At 43.6% G+C, this 21,410-nt stretch overlaps 1 protein-coding gene across 1 annotated transcript; it reads right to left on the reverse strand.

Annotated features, from left to right (window-relative positions):
• Positions 1 to 918: 918 nt before the first annotated feature.
• On the reverse strand, positions 919 to 19,789 carry LOC115131657 (hepatic leukemia factor-like). The gene is made up of 4 exons (XM_029663531.2): positions 17,863 to 19,789; positions 11,531 to 11,953; positions 6,315 to 6,580; positions 919 to 5,713 (listed from the first exon to the last, which is right to left on the reverse strand). Exons 1-4 carry the CDS (start codon positions 18,050 to 18,052, stop codon positions 5,498 to 5,500), a joined length of 1,095 nt encoding a protein of 364 aa, XP_029519391.1. The 5' UTR covers positions 18,053 to 19,789; the 3' UTR covers positions 919 to 5,497.
• Positions 19,790 to 21,410: the final 1,621 nt, after the last annotated feature.

Genomic DNA, 21,410 nt, shown 5'->3' on the forward strand with positions numbered 1-21,410 from the left:
GGAACAGGGTACCATATGGGACATAACCAGCGTGGTCTCCCACCTCTAATGGTAGGGAACACATTTGTCCTCCGGCAGTGTTGTCAAGGACACTGTGAGGCCATGGTAATTGAAGGCGTTGCAGTGTGTCCACCACTTAATCACTGCTCTGGTGAAGAGCGTGAAAACTTGCCTTTGGCCCTGCTCCTATCGAGTAGGCTCAGATTGGGGTTTTCCTGCATCGAACACTAGAACACACGCTCTGCTAGATTCGAGATCAATTACTTTTTTTATTTGATTTTTTTTAAATGTATCCTCTTTTAGGGCGAAAATCAATGGCTTCGTCCAGACTATTATTCTAGCCCAAAGGCAGACACAAACATTGTAATGTATGACACCCAGGATTTGTGGAGGGTTCTTTTTGGTCAAACGTGAAATCAGCCTGTGCTACAGTCTCTATTGAACTGCAATCATATCAAATGTACAATCATTTACTTCACCTGGGAAATCAGAGCGTTACACATTTGTATCAAGTGCAGCCCTGAAAGACTTTTCAAACTTTCCATGGTGAAATGGATACTGTGGTCAGAAAACAGTCGCTCCGGGAGTCCATGTGGATCTATCATTTGAACCCATGTTAGTTAACACCTGGGCGATGCCATGCTGCTACTACTGACTGAACAGACGGCAGACGGAGTTGAGAGGGAACTGCTTGAAGCAATCCATGTTGACGAACAGCTGAACCAGCCCACTGGTCACAGGTGGCAGTGGGCCGCCATTTTATGATGTCTAATATGGTCTCGGGGGGGGGGGTAGCACCATCTTAAATGGCCTTAGTGCCTTCGTTGTACTTTCTGATGCTGTGAGAGTTCGATTCACTGTAGTTTCACACAAAGAGAATATATACAATTTTGACAACATACAAGACACCACAAAAGCTTTCTCAGTGAGTAAGGATGAATCTTTATTGGTGATTTCGGAAAAGCCAGACCACATCCCCCAGCATCCATATAGGCAGGATCAGTAGACATTACTGGTGCATTAGGGTAGTGGTGTGCTCATGGGATTTGTAGTTTATTTATAACAGTCACAACATGTAGTAGTTTATAATCCACATGGGGAAGGGGAAATAGGCTGTGTACATTACCCGCAATGCCGTTTAGTAGCATACCATCATTGTGAGGATGGGCTACAAATGCCCACAAAAAGTTGTAGTAATCATACAGTATACAGACATGTAGAAAAATACCGCTGTTAAAAGTTTATAAGCTTCTGCAAACAAGTCCCAGGTATCAAAAAGTTGCTTCTTCGTCCATCAAAAGATGGGTGGTGTTAAAAGCCTGTGCTGGGAGATGTAGTTCAAATTCTTCCAGGTTTTTTTTTTTCTTCCTTCAAGTCCATAGTTTGTGGTTGTTTCCGCTTTTGTTACATTACAACACACACGGACAAGACTACAACCCCCACAGTGCACCTGGAGATAGTCTCAGTGGATGGTGCCGATAGTGAACAGGCTCATGGAAAATAAAGTAGAGTAAAGATGGTCTTGAAAAATACAAGGGAGATAAAAATGAGAACTGCATTCCCACTTAAAAAGTTGTAGCAAGGAAAAGAAACAAGAGTAGTGATAATAACAACGACAACAACGACGATAATACTAGCAATAATAACTGTAATAGAGAGAAGAATAAAAAAGAACATTGAATTCTATGTCTGAAATCAACAAAGACCTTAAAATCCAGAACTGGTATAATTACAACCTCACTACCAAGGTGAGTTGGTAGTACGCAGTACAATTCCATCTAATTTTACCAAAATGTACTGCTAAAGTGGGCCAGCTCCAAAATGTATCCTGGTCAAACCGTAAAAAGAAAGAACAACTTCAGTAATCAAGATTTAGCGTAAGAGTTTTTTTTTTTTTTATCCCCCAGAACACCTGAGAAATTGACAATGATTCCAATCATTTTATACTACATTTATATATTCAAGCCATGTATATTATTACATCTATAGTCACATGTTCAAGCATATATCATATACACACACATATCTAGTGAGAGATCAGTTTTCGTATTTAATTGTACATGTGTATGGTACATTAGGGTGTATTGTTTCACTGGGTAAAGTTGTTCAGGAAAGGTGTAGACATACTCCTCTGTGTGTCAATCTACATATACGATTTCCTCTTACAACACGATACGCAAAATAAAGAACAAACCAAGAAAATAAAAGGTATTGGTAGTTCAGTTACTATGTTGAGGTGTGTGTGTGTTCAGATGGAGGATCAGGATGAGCACCATATAGAGTCCGCACGAATAATAATAAGAATTGTAATTAAACGTGAGGTGTGTTAACGGTCGGCATGCTCAGGTTCATGCTAAACCCGGCCAACTTAACCTGGGCCATCGATTCCAAACCAGTTTAAATCGGCTTCACAATTCAAAATTGGATCAGAAGAAAGAGAGAGAGAGAGAGAGAGAGCGATGCTGTAGAATGTGATGAAGTGTTGTGTGCTATCATACATGGCCCTGCGTTTCAAGGTCCAGCTTGCTATATCAGGGCCAAATAAGTGTGTGTGCGAGATAATTTGAGAGCGTGTGTGTGAGTGCATGCATGTCATTTCATGTAAAAATGCATATGTAGTCACTGGTCCAGCTTATTTGACTGTGTGGCTTGACATGTCTGTTAGCGGTGTGCGTATGTGCCGAACATATTCACCCATCGACATGAATACCTGGCAACACATTTGAGCAATATTTATTCAGAAATATCTATGTGGCTGCAGCTGTCCTCGCGATTGATCACGGACTGTAGCATTTCCATTTATTCTCTCTCTCTCTCACTCTCTCTCTCAGTGCCAGACACACAATTAAAACGATTTAATTCCAGAAAGGAATCAAAGAGAAGATAACAAATTAAAGGGCAACTCCACCACTTCTCAAATTCACTGTCGTTATCTCCAACACAATAACAGTGTCAACATAGATAACATGGCCAAGGGTATGTGGACACCTGCTCGTCGAACATCTCATTCCAAAATCATGGCCATTAATATGGAGTGGTCCCTCCTGCGATAACAGCCTCCACTCTTCTGGGAAGGCTGCCCACTAGATGTTGCTTCTATTCAGTCACCAGAGCATTAGTGAGGTCAGGCACTGATGTTGGGGCGATTAGGCCTGGCTCACAGTCGGCGTTCCAATTCATCCCAAAGGTGTTCAATGGGGTTGAGGTCAGGGCTCTGTGCAGGCCAGTCACGTTCTTCCCCAAACTGTTGCCACAAATTCGGAAGCACAGAATTGTCTAGAATGTCATTGTATGCTATAGCGTTAAGTTTCCCTTCACTGGAAGTAAGGGACCTAGCCCGAACCATGAAAAACAACCCCAAACCATTATTCCTTCTCCACCACCAAACTTTACAGTTGGCACTATGCATTGGGGCAGTTAGCTTTCTCCTGGCATCCACCAAACCCAGATTCGTCCAATGGACTAATGGTGATGCATGATTCATCACTCCAGAGAACGCGTTTCCATTGCTCCAGAGTCCAATTGTGGTGAGCTTTACACCACTCCAGCTGACGCTTGGCATTGCGCATGGTGATCTTAGGCTTGTGTGAGGCTGCTTGGCCATGGAAACCCCCATTTCATGAAGCTCCCGAATAACAGTTATTGTGCTGACATTGCTTCCAGAGGCAGTTTGGAACTCGGGAGTGAGTATTGCAACCGAGGACAGCACTCGGTGGTCCAGTTCTGTGAGCTAGTGTGGCCTACCACTTCGCGGCTGAGCTGTTGTTGCTTCTAGATGTTTCCACTTCACAATAACAGCCGTTGCAGTTGACCGGGGGAGCTCTAGCAGGGCAGAAATTTGTTTAACTGACTTGTTGGAAAGGTGGCATCCTATGACGGTGCCATGTTTAAAGTCACTGAGCTCTTCAGTACGGGCCATTTTACTGCCAATGTTATCCTATGGAGATTGCATGGCTGTGTGCAAGATTTTATAAACCAGTCAGCAACGGGTTTGGCTGAAATATTTGGCTGTGTAGTGTATGTGAAAAAGGTGCATTTCTAGGTTTTGTAGAAAAAAAATCAAGTTAAAAAGTTCTCCCCAATGACATCAAAAGTTTCAACATTTTAAAAACTGTGATTTTCAAACACTGAGATTCGCGGGCACGCGGGGAGCTAGAAAATACTCTCCCTTGGGCTAAAAACTTGTTGCAGGTGATGTCATAAGAGAAGCATTTTTTGGGAGACCTTACTTCGTATCTTTTTAAGCACAGACAATTGGAACGTGATGTTCTCACATATGTAAACACTGGTTTGATGGTGGAGATGACGATAATGCGGTTGAAAAGAGGAAGAATTGCCCTTTAAAAAGTAAACTTGTCATTTTTTCAATTTTCAATCATCTCCAGAACCACCCCAACATCAACATATGTGAAAAGTGTTTCCAATGACATCATCGGTGTGCATCATGTGATTTTAACCAATTACGAGTAGGCATTGCCTACTAATTGATTGATGAACTCATTGGAAACACTTGTCTTTTTTTACTACAAAACATCAATGCCCCATTTCCACATGTTAATGGTACTGGCGATGATGAACATGAAGTGAACATTTTTGAGAATTCCCTTTTAAGTGCTTCAACGAACCTAACAGAACAAAATTAAAACTATACAATGTCTTCGATCTGTCTATGTCCACAAACATTTACTAAGATAATTCTCCTCTCTTGCCGTCATGTTATCCCTGGATACAACCATTATACATTCTCAATTACGACCTCTGACCCCTCTATCTTAACGAGTTCAAAATATATCATTTACCAATCCATTTACCAATAGCCCCCATCTCTATACTAAACTCACCCATATATAAAATATACAAAATATTACTTCCGAAATCCCCTCTGAACTGTCCATCTTTGCAAATATAAAAATATACAGTTATGTTGAAATCTCTTTGCTTTCTTCTGTCCTGAACCACCTCTCCTAATCTTCCTCTTCTAGTTATACTGTAGCTCATCCTCTGTTTTCTCGTTTGCCCACGTCTCCCTCCCTGCCCAGTACAGTTCAAAAATATACATGTTTTGTCATAGAAATAAAGTACACACCTGTCTTCCCCTGGCTTGTCTCCTTGTCTATAGCTTAAAAACATTAGTTGTCTTGTGATCTGTATGATTTGAACACCTCATTTGAACGGGTGCACGTATGGCCCTGCGCATTACCCAGAAAAACACTGCAATGCACCTGATATAAAACACTGAATGACGTCGCGACGCCCAAGTGACAATACCCGTCAAAGAGACACGGGAAGTGAAACCAGCATAGCACAGAATCACTAAATGGAGGCTGCACTCACTGCAACACTGCAGGCTACTCGCAACATGGACGCTTACTCAAGGTGTCATACTATGCTTACGCCAAGTCTATGTAGGCCGTACGCGCACCCCCTCAAATAAAGGGCTGCCAATGTTGCCTTTATACCCCTCTCTCCTCCACCGCCTCCCTCCTCTTCCTCCTCCTCACAAGTCTCCGTGTCGACTCTCAAACTTGTTGAGAATGTTGCGGCAGCGGCCCAGTTCCTTGCGCATGTCGGCCACTTCCTGTCTGAGAGCAGCGTTCTCTCGCTCCAGGAAGGCGGCGCGCACCGTGATCTGGTTCTCCTTGAGGCGCCGGGCGTCACGTGAGCGCTTGGCCGCCTCGTTGTTCTTGTAGCGCCGGCTCCAGTACTTGTCGTCCTGCAGGAGTCACCACAAAGTAGAGGCGTGTTGTGGGAGGGGGGGAGAGGAAGGAGAGGGGCAAGAAGGCTCAGTTTTGTGATGGCGAGGGGGGCAGGGGGAGAGGGGTCACAACTGAGCATTGTATTTGCACACTTGAAGCATGTATATAAAGATTTGTATAAACGTTTGTGTTGAAATGACTGAAAAAAAAGTACAGAGCCTTACTAATAATTCCATCACAATTAGCTACTCTACAGACAGCAATATGACAGTTTCCTACCTTCTTACCATGGTGTTACATGCACATCTACATGCCAGTTCCATCAGGAATGTATAACTACTTCTTCTGCTCTACAATGAGCCAGAAAGATGAACGCATGCACCTCAAAAAAACCTGCACGTGCATTAAAAGGTAGACTCAGCAATATGACATCACACGCAGCGGGGAGGACCTCCTACCCCCTTCCCAATGTGTGACATCCATTGAGGAATGCCCACATTGTCATTCACTTAAGCAGGAAGTTGACCTGCTTTTTAGGATGACATTTAGTCAACTCTACCATTACGCTTCTTATGTGCAAACTACATTTAAAGACAAGAACTGTAAGAAATGTAGCACCTTCTGCTCGTCTGGCACCAGCATCTTGCGGGCCTTCTTGATCATGGGCTGTGGCTTGAGCTCCTCGTCCGAGAAGCGGTGCCTTCGGGGGTCGAAGGCTTCCTGGCCCGGCACGCTGGACAGCGCCACGTCCGCCGGGTCCGGGTCAAAGTTCACCATGACGTCAGCAGTGCCACTGGTGACCGGCGGGCCCCCTGGCGGCCCGGGGGGACAGGGAGAGGTGGTGGTGGAGGAGGGCGAGAGGTCAGGAGGCCCAACTTGGCCACCTATATGGAGAGAGGCCAACAAACACAAACTTGTGGTTGATCACATACTTCTCACCATGGCCAGGGTGAAAGGTCAAAGCCTCAAGCATGCCAACAATAAGGTATAGAGGAGGAGTTATTTCTGTGTATAAAGGCATCATCACATATGACGTGTTTATAAACAGGTTGCTGCACGGAGGTTGCAGTGTTACCGGTCAGCCGCCAGGTGGAAGCAGAGGCCACAACACTCCGTCAGTTTTGGAGTTGAGTTGGCAGCTGGCTGATCCAGGATAAGATGGCACCAAAGCCCAATCTTAATAACAACCATTTTGGGCAAAAGGTTGAAACCGATCCAAAAACAGTGTTGCTGGGTAAACAACCTTCTACATGCAGCTCTAAGCTTTCTTATGCCCCTTGCCATCTTTTACCTTTGGTCAAGGTCATTCTAGTTTACCCTCACTCAGTAAAATATGCTTGATCTTCAAAGGAGTAGTTCACTATTTTACAGCTTGATGTTAGATGGTTGCTCACCCTGAAAGTAATCTATGGGCCAAGATAACTGAACCATTGATTCGTTTTTCTTTAAACAGCCACTACAAAATTCAGCTAACCATCAACTCCATATTTGGTTTGATGCTACTTAAAATGTGATTAAAAATAAATAAATACACGCTCACATCACTTCCATTGATTGTTAGCTTGTGGTAGTTAAAGTTAGCTGAAGTTTTTAGTGGCTGTTTAATGAAACAGTATCTGCTGGGCCATAGATTACGTTCACGGTGAGGAACAATCATCAAGTTGTAAAATACACCTATAATATATTTCTTTTGTATACTTAATAGCAATACAAGTACATCCAGGTAACAATTCTGATCAGGGTTGTTGGCAACTATTGTTTGATTGCGATTTGTTTTTAGAAAACACTTGAGGAAATAGAAATGCTGAAATGGAATGTGCTTTAGGAAGTGTTACATAAAATGCGCTCCCCCGTCCTCTCACTACATAGCCACCACAAAGACAGTTCCCTACAATACCCCTCCAACACCTACCCCACCCCCCATACTCCCTCTATCTTCAATTTAAAATATACACAAGATCCTTCCTTCGTAAGTATCCAAAGGACAAACCACTCTGCCTCACGTTCTTCCTCCCTCCTTCAGAAAATAACACAGAGAGCGCACAGCTTTCTAAAGCAGCCCCCCACCACCACCACCACTACCACTACCACACAAACAATAAACCTCACCTTTCATTTCATAGCAGTCTTTCCCTCAGTCCTTATGTCAACAACATGTCATTCTCAAATGTTATGTCACAATGTTGTTCAGTGTGTAAAAATGGTATGGCGACATGGTGGGGATATCTCTGCAACGTCAATATCTCGGCTTCTTTATAGAAGGCTACTCTTATGCAATATTATGCTCTCTCTCCCTCTCTCTCTCTCTCTCTCTCTACTTTACTCCCTCTTTATGCCTCGCTCCCTCCAACCCCTCCCCTTGCTCTCTCGCGCCATTGCTCTCTGCATCGGCACGTGACACAACGCCTGCACATGGCCCAAGCGTGTGAGAGAGGGAGTAAGGGGGAGGGAGAGACAGAGTGAGAGGTTTTAAAACATGCAAGGAGAACACTCAACTGGGCTCTCTCGTTTTTTACTGTATTGCAGTGTCTTTCTTTAACCCTTTCCTCTCCACGGGTCATTCAAATGATGTATTGTGCTAAACATTTCTACGATTGATCCGGAATTGGATCATTTCTCTAAGCACTCTTGACTGTATTCCCTGGTCTGTAACTCATCTATATATTTTGTTCTTCGTAAAGTTAGTCTGTTTGTGTAGAAGGGATTTAGCAGATCTGTTTCGGTCCGGTGTGATCGTTTTGTCAGAAAAATAGAAAGGGACACGTCATTTGAAAGCTACAGTCCTTGTCTTTTTGGAAATCAAACTCAAATCTTACTGCTGGCGATGTCATAAGAGTATGCAAAGTAGGTCTAGTCATGGAAAAGGGTACACCCTGATGGACATTGTAAAGCATGTGCTTGTAGTTTTGAAAACCAAATGCACTTTATGGTGGTAGTATACAATATTATGCGTTTATTAGAAAATGCCACCAGAGGGTGTCAGAGTTTAAGAGGTTAATTACGATAAAACCAGGTGCCAAAACAAAGGACCCTGAATCGTCTACTGGACAAGTTGTTTGAGACTATACCCTGTCTTTTTACCCTTTGTATATAGCTTCTGCTTGTTTTTGTCCCCTGTCCCTTGATCATCTTCTGCTAGCATCAAGCCACCAATTCCGCACTAGACGGGGGATTTTGGGATTTATCAATGCACAGTGAAGCGTTTGAACTTTGGAATAAAACATAAAGCAGTTCCATTGGCCCTCCTAAATATTCGTTTTTGCCTTGGAGCTTCACAAACTGCCGTGTTTTCCCCCGCCGACCAATGCCGACGTGGGGCATGTTGAGGAAGGTGCAACTACTGCAATGACAGTTTCAGTCATCTTGTGACATTGTCGACCTTGTGACATTGCTCAGACACACACCAACGCAAAACACGCAAACATATGGTGAAAAATAATCCCTCACCTACACACCGGGGGTTGGAACCGGCACAAGGCACAGAAATGGAACCTGGGCCTCCTGCGTGTCAATGGCACCGCATCACAGTGCTTGAGGCGTCACTACAGACCCGGGTTCGATCCCAGGCTGTGTTACAGCCGGCTGTGGTCAGGAGACCCATGAGGCGGCGCACAATCTGGGTTAGGCCGTCCGGGATTTCCTTGTCCCATTGGACTCTAGCGACTCCTTGTGGCGGGCCAGGCGCCTGCAGGCTGACCTTGGTCGCCATCTGGACGGTGTTTCCTCGGACACATTGATACGGCTGGCTTCCGGGTTAAGGAAGCAGTGTGTCAAGAAGCAGTACAGCTTGGCAGGGTAGTTTTGAACAGAAACAGTCCCCTGGTCGGGGAGAATGGCTCTCGATCTTCACCTCCATAGGGGAGTTGCGGCAATGGGACAAGACTAACTACCAATTGGATATCATGAAATTGGGGAGTAAATGGGTTAAAGTACAAATATATATTTTTTGGATATCATGAAATTGGGGAGTAAAAGGGGTAAAAGTACAAATATATATATATACACACACACAGGGCAAAAACGTATTTAGTCAGCCACCAATTGTGCAAGTTCTCACACTTAAAAAGATGAGGCCTGTAATTTTCATCATAGCTACACTTCAACTATGACAGACAAAATTAGAAAAAAAAAATCCAGAAAATCACATTGTAGGATTTTTAATGAATTTATTTGCAAATTATGGTGGAAAATAAGTATTTGGTCACCTACAAACAAGCAAGATTTCTGGCTCTCACAGACCTGTAACTTCTTTACGAGGCTCCTCTGTCCTCCACTCGTTACCTGTATTAATGGCACCTGTTTGAACTTGTTATCAGTATAAAAGACACTTATCCACAACCTCAAACAGTCACACTCCAAACTCCACTATGGCCAAGACCAAAGAGCTGTCAAAGGACAGCAGAAACACAATTGTAGACCTGCACCAGGCTGGGAAGACTGAATCTGCAATAGGTAAGCAGCTTGGTTTGAAGAAATCAACTGTGGGAGCAATTATTAGGAAATGGAAGACATACAAGACCACTGATAATCTCCCTCGATCTGGGGCTCCACGCAAGATCTCACCCCGTGGGGTCAAAATGATGACAAGAACGGTGAGCAAAAATCCCAAAACCACACGGGGGGACCTAGTGAATGACCTGCAGAGAGCTGGGACCAAAGTAACAAAGCCTACCATCAGTAACACACTACGCCGCCAGGGACTCAAATCCTGCAGTGCCAGACGTGTCCCCCTGCTTAAGCCAGTACATGTCCAGGCCCGTCTGAAGTTTGCTAGAGAGCATTTGGCTGATCCAGAAGAAGATTGGGAGAATGTCATATGGTCACATGAAACCAAAATATAACTTTTTGGTAAAAACTTAACTCGTCCTGTTTGGAGGACAAAGAATGCTGAGTTGCATCCAAATAACACCATACCTACTGTGAAGCATGGTGGTGGATACATCATGCTTTGGGGCTGTTTTTCTGCAAAGGGACCAGGACAACTGATCCGTGTAAAGGAAAGAATGAATGGGGCCATGTATCGTGAGATTTTGAGTGAAAACCTCCTTCCATCAGCAAGGGCATTGAAGATGAAACGTGGCTGGGTCTTTCAGCATGACAATGATCCCAAACACACCGCCCGGGCAACGAAGGAGTGGCTTCGTAAGAAGCATTTCAAGGTCCTGGAGTGGCCAAGCCAGTCTCCAGATCTCAATCCCATGGAAAATCTTTGGAGGGAGTTGAAAGTCCGTGTTGCCCAGCAACAGCCCCAAAACATCACTGCTCTAGAGGAGACATGCTTGGAGTAATGGGCCAAAATACCAGCAACAGTGTGTGAAAACCTTGTGAAAATTTACAGAAAACGTTTGACCTCTGTCATTGCCAACAAAGGGTATATAACAAAGTATTGAGATAAACTTTTGTTATTGACCAAATACTTATTTTCCACCATAATTTGCAAATAAATTCATTAAAAATCCTACAATGTGATTTTCTGGATTTTTTTTGTCTGACATAGTTGAAGTGTACCTATGATTAAAATTTACAGGCCTCTCTCATCTTTTTAAGTGGGAGAACTTGCAGAATTGGTGGCAGACTAAATACTTTTTTGCCCCACTGTATTTGCCTAGGTTTCAGGACTTCTGACACCATGTTAAGATCTTAGTCAGATATGACTGTACTGCGCAGCAGAACACGAGCAAATGGCTCAGCTTCAAAACATTAGTGATTAATTTAGCGATACCTGAGCCCTACTCGTACGTTAGTTATTGATGAAAAAAAAAACAGGCCTTAACCCGATGTATAACGTTGGGGCCCGTCGGGCTCGGCTCAGGTAGCAGAGCTCTACTACTAACCATGTAGGCACTCGGGCCCTCCCATCATGCCTGGCAGTCCGTTTGGTGGCAGCGGCACATTGTCCAGGCCCAGCAGCGAGGAGGAGGAAGATGAGGAGGACATGGAGGACGATGAAGAAGAACATGGCGGAGGGGATGACGGCGGGCACTGGGAGCTCTGGTTGGGCACGGCCGACTGCAGGGAACTCTGCGAGGGCACCTGGGCGCTGGCGCTGGAGCCGTTGCCACCTTTGTTGTGCATGGCCATGCCGTTCTCAGTCAGGAACTCCTCCAGGTCCATGTACTGAAGCTGGAAGAGGCCCCCGTCGCTGCAGGGCAGCGTGCGCTCCCACAGATGGGGCCCCAGGAAGGCCGACTGGGAAGGCCGGCCACCTGGACCTCCACTCATGGATTCCTCGTCTGAGTCCTGGGGTTTGTCTTTATCTGTTAGTGGGAGATGGGGAGAAAGAGATAGAAAGGAGATGGAGAAGGAGAGCGAGCGAGATGGAGAGAGAATAAATGAAAGAACAATTGGAGGAAAAGGGGAGAGAGCGAGAGAGGGTCATTGAGTGCAAAAATCCAGCCTGTTCAGTGTTCATCACTGCTGTCGCTTATCATCACATAATCTGCCTGGGAGCCATTGTGCCTTCAACAGCTCTGCATGCAACCAACCGCCATTACATGGCTGATTCAGCAACAGTGCCAGCAGTCTTCCCATCCACACACAGGCTGGCTGACAAATTTGAGTAAGGGTGTGAGATGCTATGCTAATATCATGAAGGTGAACTGAAATGCTACTCTGACATCATGAAGAGGAAGTGAGATGCTAAGCTAGCATAATGAGGGAGTGAGATGATACGCTAACATTATTAGCGGAGGTGGCATCGTCTCGTGTCTCAGCCCTCACTCCCTTGAATTGGCAGCTTAGCGAGGGTAATAAGGGGAGGCGAGAGCCATCACATTAATGAGCAAGGAGAGGGGGCTCCAAAATGGGGGATGACTATCAGTGTGACACTGCTAAGAGCTAGGCAGAGGAGATCAGATAGAGGGTTGAAGAGGTAGGGAAAAGGGTGACAGGGCTGATTCATAGTGTGATGATCACACCAGGGCTGTACTGGCCAGCACAGCGCATTATTGTCAGCACACACACACGCCCACACACAGTTTTGGAAGTGAGATAGAGAGGAGAGAGACATGCAGAGGGAAGAGAGAGGAGAAAAAAAGGGAATGCAAAATAAGCCAGACAGACAGGAGAGATGGTAGAGAAGAGAGGAGACATGAGAGGAGTGAGAGGGGTGAAAGGGAGGAGAGAGGAGAGAAAAGCAAAGACAGGAGAGATGGTAGAGAAGAGAGGAGACATGAGAGGAGTGAGAGGGGTGAAAGGGAGGAGAGAGGAGAGAAAAGCAATTCAAAAATCATAAATAGACAGGAGAGAGGCGAGATGGAACAGAGGAGTAATTAGGGAGGAGAGGATGGAGACAGAAAAAGAAGGAATGAATATAAGAGGAGATGTGGTGATTAGGAAGAGGAAAGGGAAGAGGAGACTAAAGAGATTCAAATAGGAGGAGAGATGGATGACAGAGCGATATTGGTGGATGAGGGGAAACATAGGAGATGAGAATAAAGAGGGTGAGAAGGAAGAGAAAGAAGAGGGAGTGGAAATAGGAGGAGTGATGGAAGAGAGGAGAGAAAAGGATAGGCAGAGAGAGATATGCAATGCAAAGAAAAGAAGTGGGATGAGGAAAGAGATAGAAGTGAAGGGGGATTGAGGGAGATGTGACAAGTGCAAGAGGAGTGAATGAGGGGGATTTGGTAAATGTGCTAGAGGATGGAGAGGCGGACAGAAGAGGTAGGAGAGGAGCGATACGCACAGCGAGTGGGTGTATATGAGGGTGTCGAACAAAGCAAGCAAGCCGACCAGGGAGAGAAATATACTGTTTCTGTTCAAAGGGAAATGCATCATGCATCGAAGCCACAGGCAAGCAAATATGTTGGACGCAAAAAACACTCAAGACTCCATCTCATGTAATAAAGCCCTTCTCCATCCCTTAACATTAAGTGATGCACCCCGACTATGCATGCTCTAATGGTGAACTTGATGCTGGTAGGTCCTTTGTGCCCCGAGTCCATTGGAGGAGCTGTCAGTCTTGGTCAGCGTCACCTCTTACACAAAGATATCCATGGAAATTGTGGAGGGCTGCTGTTCAACTCTATAGCCACCAGGGGGAGGCTGTTAGTCAATGTGATTGTTGTTTGTGTACAGACAGCAGCTGACTAAGGTTGTGACATCCCTTTAACCTAAACGTTAAGTTCCTTATTTTAGGGGACTAGCTACAGAACTGTTTCGGCTGCACAGACTGGAATATGTTCTGGGACTCTTCCAATGGCATTGAGGAGTTTACCACATTAGTCACCGGCTTCCTTAATAAGTGTATCAATGACGTTGTGCCCATAGTGGTCATACGTACATTTCCCAACCAGATGCCATGGGTTACAGGAAACATCCGCACTGAGCTAAAGGCTAGAGCTGCCGCTTTCAAGGAGCAGGACACTAATCAGTACACTTATAAGAAATCCCGCTATGCCTGCCGACGAACCATCAAACATGCAAAATGTCAATACAGGACTAAGATCAAATCCTACAGCACCGGCTCTGATGCTCATCGGATGTGTCTTAATGGATTACAAAAGGGAAACCCAGCCGAGAGCTGCCCAGTGACATGAGCCTACCAGACGAGCTAAATGCCTTCTATTCTTGTTTTGAGGAAAGCAACACTGAACCATGCGTGAGAGCACCAGTTGTTTTCCGGACGACTGTATGATCACACTCTCCATAGCCGATGTGATAAGACCTTTAAACAGGTTAACATTCACAAGGGACAGACAGATTACCAGGACGCGTACTCAGAACATGCGCTAACCAGCTGACAAGTGTCCTCACTGACATTTTCAACCTGTCCCTCATCACACTGAGTCTGTAATACCTACATACTTCAAGCAAACCAACATAGTCACTGTGCCTAAGAACACTAAGGTAACCTGTCTAAATGACTACCGCCCCGTAACACTCACATCATAGCCATGAAATGCTTTGAAAGACTGGGCATGGCTCGCATCAACACCATCATCTCAGAAACCCTGGACCCAGTCCAATTTGCATACCACCCCAAACAGATCCACAGATGACACAATCTCTATTGCACTTCATACTGCTCGATCCCACCTGAACAAAAGGAAGAATGCTGTTCATTGACTACAGCTCAGTGTTCAACACCATAGTGACCTTCAAGATCATCACTAAGCTAAGGATCCTGGGACTGAACCCTCCCTCTGCAACTGGATCCTGGACTTCCTGACGGGCTGCCCCCAAGGTGGTGAGGGTAGGCAACAACACATCTGCCACGCTGACCCCCCTGCGTGATAACCCACGACTGCGTGGCCGTACAAGTCTCCAACACCATCATTAAGTCTGCCGACGGGGCTGTAGTAGAGCGGGTTCGAGAGCTACAAGTCCCTCAGTGTCCACATCACTAAGAACCTATCATGGTCCAAACACACCAACACAGTTGTGAAGAGGGCACGACAATGCCTCTTCCCCCTCAGGAGGCAGGAGTCTGAAAAGATTTGTCATGGGCCCTCAGATCCTCAAAACCTTCTACAGCTGCACCATTGAGGGCATCTTGACTGCCTGCATCACCGCTTGGTAAGGCAACTGCTCGGCATCCGACCACACGGCGCTACAGAGAGTAGTGCATATGGCCCAGTACATCACTGGGGCCGAACTCCCTACCATCCAGGACCTCTATAGCAGGCGGTCATAGCCGCGGGAATTAGGGGGTTGCTGCAACCCCCCCCTGAAAAATCTAAATTATATTTGAAATAAATAATTTTTCAGAAAAGTAGTGCACTGGGCATTTAATAGTCCTGTATTATTAGACCAATATAGCCATCTGCAGTGCCAGCACAGGCAAAAAAGATTAGTCCAGCCCCACCCCAACTACTTCCCACGGCTATGCAGGCAGTGTCAGAGGAAGGCCCTAGAAATGGTCAAAAACTCCATCCACCCAAGTCAGACTCTTCTCTTTGCTACAGCACGGCAAGCGGTATTGGAGCACCAAGTCTCTGATCAAAAGGCTCCTGGACAGCTTCTACCCTCAAGCCACAAGACGTCTGAACAGTTAATCAAACGGCTATCCAGACAATTTACATTCAAGCCCTCTATTATTTATTTCTCAGTTGTTTTGCACTCACACACACATTACATACACTCACACATGCATATTGACGCCACACACACACGCTGCTTCTACTCTGTTTATTCTATATCCTGATTGACTAGTCACTTTTCCTCCTACCTACTTGTACATACTATTTTACTTCAATTACCTCGTACTACTGCACATTGACTCAGTACTGGTACTCCTTGTATATAGCATCGTTATTGTTTTAATTGTGTTACTATTTCCTTTTTTATTTAGCAAATATGTCTTTTTTTTTTTAACTCTGCACTGTTGGGAATGTCTTTAAATTTAAGCATTTCACTGTTAAGTCTGCACCGGTTGTATTTGGCGCACGTGACCAATAAAGTTTGATTTGACTCAAAGTTCTGGTTGTCCTGCTTCACGTGCTGCTCTCATCTGATATGCAGTATGTGAAATCTGACGCCATATTTGCATAGGCAGGACAAATGTGTCGCTCCCTATCTAAACAAAGGATCGATTTCCTCTGGCTGTGAAGCTTGCAGCTCCACTTACAGCATATGAAACAGGTGATTGCAGAAAAATATATATATCTCACTGTGATGTTCTCGGATGGACTTAGAGCTCTCAACATGAAAAAAAATACACAATAATTTAGAACAATATAAACAAGACCACTTTCTCTTGGTCACAGAGCAACTAAATCATTTTGTGCTTAAGGTTGAAGTTGTAACAAGTTAGCAGGCGTTTGAATGGCATCTTTTCCGTCATCAGTTATATGAAATGGTGCCAATTTTGTTCTGTCACGAAGTATGATCATTTTTATTTTACAGCAATATACAAAATATTAAATAAGTCATAATTTGTTACTATATTTAGAATGCATTTGAATTATTTCAAACCCTTACCTCAACTTTTGTTGAATAGGAAATAAATCATACATGATTTTTCATATTTTCATCATATTGCAAACTGTGAACACCTCAGGATTTTATAACTACTTGCCAGAAAGGTGAGATTTTAATATTTCTAGCGGTAATGACTAGATATTGCTTATGGCCTTCATGATAAATAACTACTTTTGGGTACATCTATTTTTTTTACATTACATTTAACAACCTTCCCTGCCCCCACCCTTAGTTAATATTTGAGTATTTACAATGTCTGTGTTTGTTGGATTGAGAGCTCGGTGTACACTGAGCATACAAAACATTTGGAATACCTGCTCTTTCCACCGACCAGGTGAATCCAGGTGAAAGCTATGATCCCTTGATAAATCCACTTCAATCAGTATAGATTTGATTTATTATTTAACCTTTTATTTAACTTAAGTTAAGAACAAATTCTTATTTACAATGACGGCCTAACCCTAGTGGGTTAACTTCCTTGTTCAGGGGCAACTTCCTTGTTCAGGGGCAGCTCTGGGATTCGATCTAGCAACCTTTTGGTTACTGGTCCAACGCTCTTACCACTAGGCTACCTGCGCCCCGCCCCATACAATAGATGAAGGGCCTTTAAGCCTTGAGACATTGATTGTGTATGTGTGCCATTCAGAGGGTGAATGGGCAAGACAAAAGATTAAAGACCTTTGAACGGGGTATGGTAGTAGGTGACAGGTGCACCGGTTTGAGCGTGTCAAGAACTGCAACTCTGTTGGGTTTTTCCATTTCAAAAGTTTCCTGTGTGTATCCAGAATGGTCAATCACCCAAAGGACATCAAGCCAACTATGGGAAGCATTGGAGTCAACATAGGCCGGCATCCTTATAGAACGCTTTGGACACCTTGTAGAGTCCATGCCCCCAAAAGGGGCTGAAACTAAAATATGTTCCTAATGTTTTGTACACTCAGTGTACATCAATATCATGAGATATGTCCTTAATGAAGGATAAACACACTAATGTTCTATGCTGTGTATGTGTTGTTGCTGACAACAAAAATGTGAACCTAGTGCCATAATAAGTCATGCATAATACAAGTTAATGAATGCTTTATACAAGTTAAAGAGAATACTTTATATTTATAAACATGAAACCAAAGCCAACGAAATGAAAACAAAGTTTGCAGGCCACTCTGTGTGTGTGTGTGTACTTATTTTAATATTTGTTATGCATATACTGTCCCCTTCCTTCCTGCCCTCACCACACAAACCTCACCTTTCATTACACAGCAGTCTTTCGCTCGCTGGTCAACCTTGATGGGCAGCTGTAGGAGAGTCTTGAGGCTGGCCATGGAGTTCAAGTGTCCGCCGTTCGGGACACTGCCCGCAAGGTTACCCGTACTGAACTGTGGGCTCGCTCCAGCCGGGAGGTCAGGCGGTAGGAGCTGTGTGAGCGGCCTAGACATGATTGGGATGGTCGTTGATTCCCACGGTGGAATGAGCGCTGAATTTATCCGATTAATCCACAAAACGATTGACTGGCTGTCAGCGGGTTCACAACAGTGACGTGACGATTAAAAAGGTGGACAGCTGAATACACACTGCTAGACCGACTGTTATTTACCTCATTCGAAAACCGAATGTTAGCATTAAATATGCATTAAGAAAGTGCTAGAGAATAGTACAATTCGACATGACAAATATAATTTTATATCAACAATAAACTATTGCTATTGCTCTTCCAACTTTCCATGAGAAAATCAAAAGTGAAAATGATGTCCTCAAAAATATGTTCATGGTAAAAATGTGTTTTATTCAATAACCTTAACAAATGCAATGTGCCCTTTAAGAGTTAATCACTTATCCCAGCCTCTATCTATGAGATAAACAAAGTTGCACGTCAGCGCTCAGATTTCGCCAAAATGCCTTGCTTGATGATGTCCGTTTAATTGAGAATAGGCATCAAACCGAGTTGATTTTCTTCTTGACCTGGACAAAAATAAAACAAACAAACCTGAGGGTTGTCCATGGAGTAAAATGGATTATGGAGCGGTACCTAGAAATCCAATAATAGAGAAAATAAGTGTGGGCGGGGGGTGATAGGAGGAAAAAAAAGTCGTCGTCAAATAATATCCAACATGAGTAGGATAGGTGTTGAGGTCTCGTTTTTCCTCTCCCTACTTAGTCGTTCTCGTTCCCTCGGTCTTTCTCTCTCGTTATTTTTGTCGTTTACCTTCTTTCCCTGCCTTTCTGTAGGCTACGAGCAAGGAAGCAACCGAGCACCGCAAGAGTCAGCTGGAACGAACACGGGCCACTCTCGTGACATCAGCGCTCACAGGGGATTGGCGCTGGGGGAGAGGCTGATCAATATTCATGATCTACAACTCCGAAAACGCCCAAAACTACATTAATGAGCACCACCCCTTCTTAAACAAACCAGTCAGGGGGAGTTGTCGATTACTGTAACCAAACCACACCGACTTGAACAATTCGCCCTCTGCATAACTTTTAATGTAACCAATGGATGGAACACGTGGTTGACCTTAATGTCAGTCATAAAGCTAAACTAGTAACCACGACATGAATGGACCAATGCACATATCTGATTAAGATCACGGGTCCTGTAGGTTACACACAAACTCCACAACTGCAACCAATCCTAAACCTACACAAGAATGTAATTGCTTTTGCAATGTCCAGTACCCTCTGATTTAATTTTAAAAATGTTACTAATAAATTCCTTGTAGACGACTTGGGGTGTGGACTAATCTCTGTAATTTCAAGGATCCGGAAACGAAATTCAACAAATCATTAAAATCATCATTATCAATATTTTTGCATTTAATCCGCCAAAAATTGTGAAAGTCTGTGTTTTTGCCAACACAAAATTATCTATCTCCCTACTACCTTAAAACCGATTCCTGCACTCGAAGGGAGCACATGGCCCTGGCACGCGCGGATACTGCCTACCAGCGATTGGTTCAAATTAGGTTAGTCTCTGCCCTTCGCAGAACGCTATTGGACAAAACTAGGTCATTGGCTCCGCCCAAAGATTTCCCCATGGTACGGCCGCGTGAGACAGAGGCGAAGTAAAACAGGCAAGTGAGCCCAGTGAGATTGAACGGATTAGTGTTTCATTTAGCAAGATTCAGAGATCATACGGAATTTGCGTTAAAGTAATTGGTGACCACCGCACAGTGTAAAAGTTTTCCTTGATCATTTCCTTATTATACTATTCCAATAATGACAATAGGCTATTAAAACTTGACCCTACTAATACATTAATTATAGCCTAATAATGAGCATCAACACTTAAAATATATCTATGAAAGGTACTTCTCTATATTAACTACCCCTCTAGTTAATATTTGCTTTGAAAGTTAAATACAATTTTGCCTTGATAGTAATAACTTCCCATTTAATCTGTCACACTTCTGAAGTAAAACAGTGTGATTGTTGTGCTATTTTACAGAATTTAAAAACATGCTTCTGAGGAACTGTGTTTAGGAAAAGTAGACCACATCATCAAATCCACATCACAACTCTCACAATTCATGTTTTAAATGACAGACATTAATGCTCTGTATTATTTATATTACTATTCACATGGAGCCTTTCAAAAAAGTAGGGGAAATGTTGGGATTTGAATTAAATGAACAACATGGATTGTCTGCCTTGATAATCCCAAATTTGAGTGGTTAAAATTTCCTAATGCATTTGATTTTATATTGTCATAAATGAAACAATAACCTGTCACAATTTATTAACTTCAATTTCAAAATATGTATTAGACCTACAAACCACTAGATGGAGGCGATACTGCGGTTTTCAAGAGCAAACACATAAGGCAAAAACACACTCAAAATATATGGACAAATTATTCACACAGATTAATCACTCCTTGACTTGTGTATATGGTGTGAATTGTTATAGGATGGATACTTTCAATGTGCATGTATAACTTCATTTATGTATATTGCAATGTTTCTCATACACAAAATATTCCCCTCCGTGTCCCTGATCATGCTTCATAAAAGGGCCTCATATGGCCATCTAGAGGACACTGAATAGTAATACACAAATCATTTTCTAACCACAAATGCATGGCTGTTCTCCCAACAGTAATCAAATGTTACTGTGCATTTAATGTGTATCTATCTAATCTGCAGTTTTGACTGCAGATTCACACCCTTTACCCTACGAGAAACTGACATGTGTTTAATGCATGCCCTGCAAACTGGTGACAAAATACAGTATATCAAAAAATAAAGAACTTTCTGAAAGGAGGATTCTAGCAAATACACACATAAGCAATCTTCCAGAACAGCCGGTTGTGAGTCTGAAACAGCCGTACTCATCCTCAAGGAATTTTTCCACTCTGTTTCTAAATGGAGCAACAAGTGAGCAATAAACATCTCTGCAGTGTAAGGACAGTGCACTGGGGCACCAAGTGTGGAGGACCTGGCAATTCTGCCATTCTTCTGATCAACATTCAGCATTCGGAAAGTATTCAGACCCCTGGACTTTTCCACATTGTTACGTTAGCCTTATTCTAAAATGGAATATATACGCTACCGTTCAAAAGTTTGGGGTCACTTAGAAATGTCATGGTTTTTGAAAGAAAAGTTCATTTATTGTCCATTAAAAAAATAAAATAATGGATCAGAAATACAGTGTAGACATTGTTAATGTTGTAAATGACTATTACAGCCGGAAAAGGCTGATTTTTAATGGAATGTCGACACAGGAGTGATGATTGATGATAATGGGCCTGTGTTCCAATGGCACGTTGTGTTAGCTAATCCAAGTTTATCATTTTAAAAG

This window comes from Oncorhynchus nerka, linkage group LG7, assembly GCF_034236695.1.
Source record: "Oncorhynchus nerka isolate Pitt River linkage group LG7, Oner_Uvic_2.0, whole genome shotgun sequence".
Classification (NCBI taxonomy): Eukaryota; Metazoa; Chordata; class Actinopteri; order Salmoniformes; family Salmonidae; genus Oncorhynchus; species Oncorhynchus nerka.

Coding starts and splice junctions, on each gene's coding strand:
- LOC115131657 (XM_029663531.2), bottom strand. CDS start 18,052: ATGTCTAGGCCGCTCACACAGCTCCTACCGCCTGACCTCCCGGCTGGA. Junction 11,954..17,862: donor AGACTGCTGTGTAATGAAAG/GTGAGGTTTGTG, acceptor TCCCACTAACAG/ATAAAGACAAACCCCAGGAC. Junction 5,714..6,314: donor TGGTGCCAGACGAGCAGAAG/GTGCTACATTTC, acceptor TGACTCCTGCAG/GACGACAAGTACTGGAGCCG.